The sequence below is a fragment of the Otolemur garnettii genome, unplaced genomic scaffold, assembly GCF_000181295.1.
Source record: "Otolemur garnettii isolate 467f Iridium unplaced genomic scaffold, OtoGar3 scaffold00082, whole genome shotgun sequence".
Lineage (NCBI taxonomy): Eukaryota > Metazoa > Chordata > Mammalia > Primates > Galagidae > Otolemur > Otolemur garnettii.
Genome location: NW_003852477.1, coordinates 6,115,691 through 6,123,660, shown reverse-complemented (window position 1 = coordinate 6,123,660; position 7,970 = coordinate 6,115,691). Strand labels below are relative to the sequence as shown.

General features: G+C 40.0%; 1 protein-coding gene across 1 annotated transcript in view; it reads right to left on the bottom strand.

Annotated features, from left to right (window-relative positions):
* Positions 1 to 7,970, bottom strand: part of KIF15 (kinesin family member 15) — an 85,058-nt gene that overhangs the window by 16,246 nt on the left and 60,842 nt on the right. The window contains 3 exon segments of the mRNA XM_012808000.2: positions 1,150 to 1,314; positions 1,869 to 1,970; positions 6,643 to 6,789. Coding sequence (XP_012663454.1) covers positions 1,150 to 1,314; positions 1,869 to 1,970; positions 6,643 to 6,789 — 414 coding nt within the window.

Here is a 7,970-nt window from a genome sequence, read left to right as displayed (position 1 = left end):
TCAAACCTGAGAGACAGAGTGAGACCCCATCTCAAACAACGCCCCACACACAAACAAAAAATTTAATTGGATTATAACCTGAAAATTATGAGCATAACCATCCAGAAGAAATAAATACTTGGCTGCAAGGAACGTTGGTTTGGATTTGGTGGCCCAGTGTGTGATTTCTTTTATCCTGATCTAATTTTTTCCAAGTTTCATGATCATGCCAATCTAGATAACAGCCACATTCCTGAGACAGCATACTGAGAACAGTCCTAAATGAAAAGGTCAGGGATGATCCTCTCCATGAGAAACAAAACTTAAAAGAGTGATACTGTCTTTACATACTTGACATCACTTGATGAAAGTGAGCTAATTATGTTCCTAAACAAAAATTCACTGCAGAGCAATGACTTCACAGGCTAAGTGCTCTCTTCTGTAGAGCACCACAAATATCTGTAGATACTTCACTTAGGATTCTCTCCCCACGCACCTGCACACCAGCTACGCACACTCCACCACATACCCCCCAGCCCTAAACCATATCCACACCCTGCCACTCACAAACATCATAACCCCAAGTAACTGGGACAAAACACTATGAGGACGTGTAAAGAAATGGCAAACAAGGAAGAATTTTATATTTATGATAGACTAAAACAAATCTCTGACATATGAAGAATGCTTACAAATCAATAAGAAAATGCCTAATAGACAGTTCACAGAAAAACAACAGATGCTCAGTTTTACTCCTAACAAAGGAAATACAAATTTAAAACTATACTGAGATAACTATAATATCATCATGTAAAAACCAAACGGGCCAGGGAGAGGATGCTTATGGACTCGGTTATATATGCAACGAAAAGCTCTAAAAGAAACCAGCTACCCTGGGAACCTCCAGGGACAGCAACCTGGGTAGAAGGGCCTCAGGGATAGGAGCAACACTTCTCCATCTACCCTTCATTCTGTGCCTTTTGAATTTTGTATCCTCAGTAACTGTGATGCTGCTGCTTATTCATAAAAATTACATTTACTGGCTGAGCATTGTGGCACAGCTAGTCCCAGTCTGTTGGAGGCTGAGGCAGGGGATTGCTTGAGCCCACGAGTTCCCAGTCTCTTAAAAGAGAAAAAAAAAAAAAAAAACTGAAAAAAATTACCAATTACCTTCATTCTGAGGATTTCAGCGTTTTTGACTTCTCTATCTTCATTCAGCATTGTTACAAGGCGTTCCAAAGAAGTCTTAGAGGCTCTTCCGTCTTCTATTTCTTGTTCTTGTGTTTCCAGGAGTTTTGCCAAATGTGTTGGAAAAGGAGGTGGTGATTTAGGACTCTAAAATAAAATAAAATGACACCTTATTTGAATACCCAGTTAAATGATGTTAGAAAGGTTTCATTTAAAGTGTGTATGTCAAGCACAGAGAAAAAACGCTCAGGTTATTTATTAGCTTATTATTCCAATTCTTGTCCAAGCAAAACAACAGAAGACTGCTATCTTTATCAAATAACAGACAGAAGGTATTAGTGAAAATTTTCTTTATTCTTTTCTTTTTTGAGACAGAGTCTCAAGCTGTCACCCTGAGTAGAGTGCCATGGCATCATCATAGCTCACAGCAACCTCCAACTCTTGGGCTCAAGCAATCCCCTTGCCTCAGTTTTTCTATTTTTAGTAGATACGGGGTCTTGGTCTCGAACTCATGAGCTCAAGCAACTCACCGTCTCAGCCTCCCAGAGTACTAGGATTATAGGTGGGAGCCAACACGCCCAGACAGTTCAAATTTTCTTAAGAAAAACAAAAACAAAGCTATGCTCTTAGTATTTTCCAATGTTTTATCACTGACAAAACTGCTTATTCCTCTTGCAATGTACTCTTTTTCTGAAAAGTACCTGGGGAACTTCAGCGGCAGAATCCATCACATGCTCTAGCTGTTTCATTTTGAAGTTGTATTCATTCTTCCTCTGTTCTACTTCCTCTTTCTTTTGGTTTAGCTGAGAAAATTGAGCAGATATAAAGTTATAAGTCAGAAAATAATATGGAGCACATGATCCAATTCAAAAAGACAAGCTTTCTCATCACCAATCATCAGGAAAATACAAATTAAACCACAATGAGATATCACCTCATGATTATAACAGAAAAAATGAAAGACAAATGTTGGTGAGGTTCTACACTGTTGGGAATGTAAATTAGTACAGCTATTGTGAAAAATGGTATGAAGATTCTTCAAGACAATAAATAATGCAACAATCCCACTTTGGGGTACTAGGATTACAGGCATGAGCCACCACACCTGGCCTAAGAATCTTAATCAAAAGAAAGGATAGAATTTTGTTTTATTTTGTTTAGAAACAGGGGTTTACTCTATCACCCAGGGTAGAGTACAAGTGGCATCATCACAGTTCAATTTGTAACCTCCAATTCCTGGGCTCAGGTGATCATCTACCCTCAGCCTCCCCAGCAACTAGGACTATAGGAGTACTAATTTTTTTTATTTTCTATTTAGACAGAGGGATCTCACTATGTCGTCCAGGCTGGTCTCAAACTCCTGTCCTCAAGCAATTCTCTTGCCTCAGCTTCTCAAAGTGCTGGAATTACGAGCATAAGTCACTGTGCCCAGTGAAAAATCGGTTTCATATTTCATATTCTGGCCAACCGAAGTTATTGCAGTTGCATACCATTCATGAGATTCTGATATAAGCATGAGTATTAAATCTCATTCCAAAAAACAGTAATGTATATCAGACTTCCAATATTTGGATTTTTATTTTGCACCCCTTGAATGTTAAATAAATCATCATGGATGAAAATACAGAATATAGGGCAGTATAATTTAGCCAGAACAATTGAGACTATTTCAACATTGAATATAAAGCAGAAATAACCACTCTTTTTTTTTTTTGAGACAGAGTCTTGTTGTGGCCCTTGGTAGAGTGCCATGGCGTCACAACCCACAGCAACCTTAAACTTCTGGGCTCAAACGATTCTCTTATCTCAGCCTCCCAAGTAGCTGGGACTACAGGTGCCTGCCACAATGCCTGGCTATTCTAGAGACGAGGTCTTACTCTGGCTCAGGCTGGTCTTGAACCTGTGAGCTCAGGGAATCCACTCACCTTGGCCTCCCAGAGTGCTAGGATTACAGGCGTGAGCTACTGTACCCAGCCATAGAAATAACCATACAAGAATATGCAATTTAAATCAATAATATCCAGCAAGACTATAAATAAAAATGTCCATAATAAAAGATTTCTTCTTAAATGACAGTATGCTGCTACCTACCAATTCCTCACATAAATAGTTTGTTTGGCAGTCACTGCTTCTTGTTTTTTTTTTTGGAGACAGAGTTTCAATCAGTCACCCTAGGCTTGAGTGCTGTGGCATCATTGTAGCTCACGGCAACCTCAGTTCCCCGGGCTCAAGAGGTCCTCTTACCTCAGCCTACCAACTAGCTGAGATTACAGGTACCTGCTATAGAGCCAACTAGATTTTTTTTTAATTTTAGTAGAGACCATGCCCTGCTCCCGCTCTAATTTTAGTAGAGACCATGCCCTGTCTCCAATTCCTGAACTCAAGCAATCCACCCACCTTGGCCTCCCAAAGTGCCAGGACCACAAGCATGAGCCACCACAATGAGCCTCTTTGTAGCTTCTTAAAAGATCTAGCATAATCAGATACTATTAGTTTTAAGTAGACTGATAAATAACCAGATAGTTTTACATATTTACATATATAATTTGCATCAGAATCAAAGTTTGAAGCTTGGTGCCCATAGCTCAATGGTTAGGGCACCGGCCAAATAAACCAAGGCTGGTGGGTTTGAACCTGACCTGGGCCTGCTAAACAATGACAACTGCAACAAAAAAATAGTCAGGTGTTGTGGTGGGTGCCTGTAGTCCCACCTACTGGGAGGCTGAGGTAAGAGAATTGCTTAAGCTCAAGAATTTGAGGTTGCTGTGAGCTGTGATGCCATGCACTCTACAGGAGGCAACGAACTGAGACTCTATCTCAAAGTAAATAAATTAAATAAGATAAAGTCACTCAATCACTCAAATTCTTATATTAAAAAAAAAAGAATAAGAAAAGGCTGTCTGCTCTTGCTACTTCTAGTAACACGTACTAGCAGTTCAAGCCAGAGCAAGTAATAAGCAAAAGAAAGAAAGGACCCAGACTGGAAAGGAAGAAGTAAAACTGTATTTGTAGACAACAAAATCTTATATTCAGAAAATCCTAAGGAATCCACTAAAAAACTATTAGAACTAATAAATAAAAAACTGTATGATACAAGATCAATATATAAAAAGCAAAATGGGCTTAGTGCCTGTAGCTCAGCAGCTAGGGTGCCAGCCAATTATATCAGAACTGGTGGGTTCAAACCCAGCCCGGGCCTGCCAAACAACAATGACAACTACAACCAAAAAAACAGCCAGGCATTGTGGTGAGGCCTGTAGTCCCAGCTACTTGGGAGGCTGAGGCAAGAGAATCACTTGAGCCCAAGAGTAAGAGGTTGCTGTGAGCTGTGATGCCAACAGCACTCTACCAAGGGCAACATAGTGAGACTCTGTCTCAAAAAACAAAACAAAACAAAACAAAACAATCAAGGTTTGAGTCCCAGTTACTCCATATAAATACCTTGTTGAATGGACATTAAGATGTCTGCCATTTCCAAAAATTTAAAACAGAAAAAAAGACTGAGCACAGTGGCTCATGCCTGCAATCCCAGCACTCTGAGAGGCCGAGGTGGGTGGACTACCTCAGCTCATAAGTTCAAGTCAAGGAGAGTGGATTGCCTGAGCTCATGACTTCGAGTAGAGACCAGCCTAAGCAAAAATGAGACCCCATCACTACCAAAAATAGAAAAACTAAGGCAAGAGGATTGCTCGAGCCCAAGAGTCCGAGGCTACCATGAGCCATAATGCTACAGCACTCCACCCAGGGCAACAGCCCAAGACTGTTGTCTCGAAAAAGAAAAAAAGAAAAAAAAATGGAGATTTCAATTCAATTAACTTCAAATATTTTTAAGAAATATCTGTTCTAGAAGAGGCATTAGAAATAAGGAAGACATTCTGCTTTCTTAGAGCTTACAATCTACCAAAGATATATAAGACTAACAGAAGAAAATAAAAATACGATTTTATTCTTTCCTTTGTCATCTCTCTCTTTTTTTCGTTTTAAGAGGCAGAGTCTTACTTTGTTGCTCTAGGTAGAGTACCATGGCACCACACAGCTCACAGCAACCTCCAACTCCTGGGCTTAGGCAATTCTCCTGTCTCAGCCTCCCGAGTAGATGGGACTACAGATGCCCACCACAACGCCCAGCTATATTTTTGTTGCAGTTTGGCCAGGGCCAGATTTGAACCCACCACCCTGGGCATATGGGGCCAGTGCCCTACCCACTGAGCCACAGGCACCGCCCTCCATTGTCATCTCTTACATTTTTGCAAGTTGACTATATAAAACCATTTTATGAGAAAAGTCAGCATCCATCTTTAAACTGATGAATCATCTACCTTCATCCATAAAAGAAAAATGCAGTCATTAGCTATTGTAAATCCAAGCACTGAAGAGGTCTGGACTAGAAAAGTGAGATTCAGATCTGGTTTTGGTCCCTTGAAACTTTACTTCTCTAGTATCAGATGAATCCAGCTTCCATCTAGGAATCAAGTTAAACTGTGGGATCTATCAACTACCTAACTATCTCTTTGTGGTCCCATCAGCCTTTAACCCTTTCTACTAACAATGTCCAAATCCAAGCCCACAAGATTTTCATGGTCAGGGGAGGGGGGGTCCTATAGATATTATAGAGGCTTTTCCAGAGCCCTTTCTATGCTGGCACACAGGGTACTAAAGACTCAGGTCTTCCCTCTTTGGTGGATTTCATCTTCAAACAGAGCGCCAAAACAGAGAGAGTGAGCCATTTTTTAAATTAATAAAATGTGAACTCAGGGCTGCTTTTTGTGTATGTCTAATTTGGTCGCTACCATAACCCAATCTTCTCCTTTTCTCTCACAAATATGCACCTCAAAGAATTTATTTTTAAGTTTCATAAGTAGTAACAGTCATTTGAGGGCTAGGCATGGTGGTTCATGCCTGTAATCCTAGCACTCTGAGAAACTGAGGCCAAAGGATGCCTTGAGCTCAGGAGTTCAAGACCAGCCTAAACAAGAATAAGACCCCATTCTCTACTAAAAGTAGAAAAAATTAGCCATCGTTGTTGGGGGTGGGGAGCTATAGTTTCAGCTACTTGGGAAGCTGAGGCAAGAAGATCACTGCTCAAGAGTTTGAGGCTGCTGTGAGCTAGGCAGATAGACACTCCAGCTTAGGAAACAGAGTGACTCTGCCTACCAAAAACCCACAATTATTTGGAAAAAAAAAAAAAGAAAGAAATTTAAAACAGCTGCTAAAAAGATAAAAGTTAGCCATAATGCCCCCACAGTGGTTAGGACTTGCTGCTGTGTGCCAAATACCCAGAGGGAGCCAAACAAATTTCAATTCATGTGTGCAGACTCAAGTCATTCTGACCCCAAGTCTACGATCCAGATTGCCTACACACTCCATTAGCCTATCTTTGGTAGACAGAGAAATTAGCCAAGGCAGGAATGTCATGACAACTAACTGTGCACCCCTCTTGTCTCCCATCTTCAGTGACACTTCTGTGCATCCTACCTTATGCTGAAGTTCCTGGATCAGGGCCTCCTTCTTGGTCAGTTCTTCCTGGGCAGACTGCAGCAGCCCCAAGTGTTTTGTTGAGGCCTCTGTGAGCATGTTCAACTGTTCAGTGGCATGAGCCAGGTCCTCACAGAGCATGTCCCTCTGTTAGGAGACAATCCACACAAAGAAACAATTTAATTGTAGTACTCCAATAAGGATTTTTTTTCAGGGAGTTGTTTATAGAAAGTGACACAGAGAATTAGAAGTCCTATAGATTGCATACATAATTCCTATGGATACAGTGTACGTGATGTCTACAAAATCAGAGCAGAATCTGGTATTCTCCTTTTTCAAATGTAAATTTGTATATATATAAATATGTGTACATACACACTTAAAAAAACTTGACATATCACAAACACTTTTTCCTGTACTCATTCTTTTATTAGATCATTCATTAAAAATCCTATTTATGTTTTTAAAGTGATTATTCCTGATATATAGTAAAGATATTCTTTTTTTAAATACTCAATGTCTTTTCATATCCCTTAGGGAAGTTTTATGTCCTTAACTGATTACATATTCTTGCTTTAGATTATTTTTGAGAATGGAAATTTTTAGCTCCATTTTTTTTTTTTTTTTTTTTTGTCCATTGAGGCATTTTATTTTTCAGTATGTATTACATCCCTAGAAAAAGAATCCCAGGATTTTCCCTCCTGTGTGTTTTCTTCTTGCTTCTTCGTGGTCCATGATGCCAGCTGAAGTTGTCAGTACAATAAAACCAAACTGGCGGGATGGGAGCAGATTATTCTGCCATTTTTCTAGATCTTTGAGTTGCACATCAAACCTTGGGCTGATCACTCCACACTTGTTTAACCTGCCTGTGAGGTTCACAACAATTTTCCCAGTTCATCGATGATTTCAAATTCGCTAATGTAACCATGCTTCATCATCACAGTCAGAAATCAGACAATGACTTTGGAGCATGGCCTTACAAGAACCTGGCGTTTGCCTCTCTTTTCGGCATTGTTGATACTCTTAATAGCATCAGCCAGGACATTTCATGCACACCATTATAACGGCATAGAAAGATGGTGGAAAAAGCTATATTATTATTATTTTTTTTTTTTTTTGAGACAGAGTCTTGCTTTGTCATCTCTGGTAGAGTATGGCATCATAGCTCACAGCAACCTCTTGGGCTCAAGTGATTCCCTTGCCTTAGCCTCCCGAGTAGTATATTTTTAAATGATTATTGATGGTATACAGTAAATATTCTTTTTTTTTTTTTGAGACAGAGCCTCCAGCTGTCCCCCTGGGTAGAGTGCCATGGCATCACGGCTCAC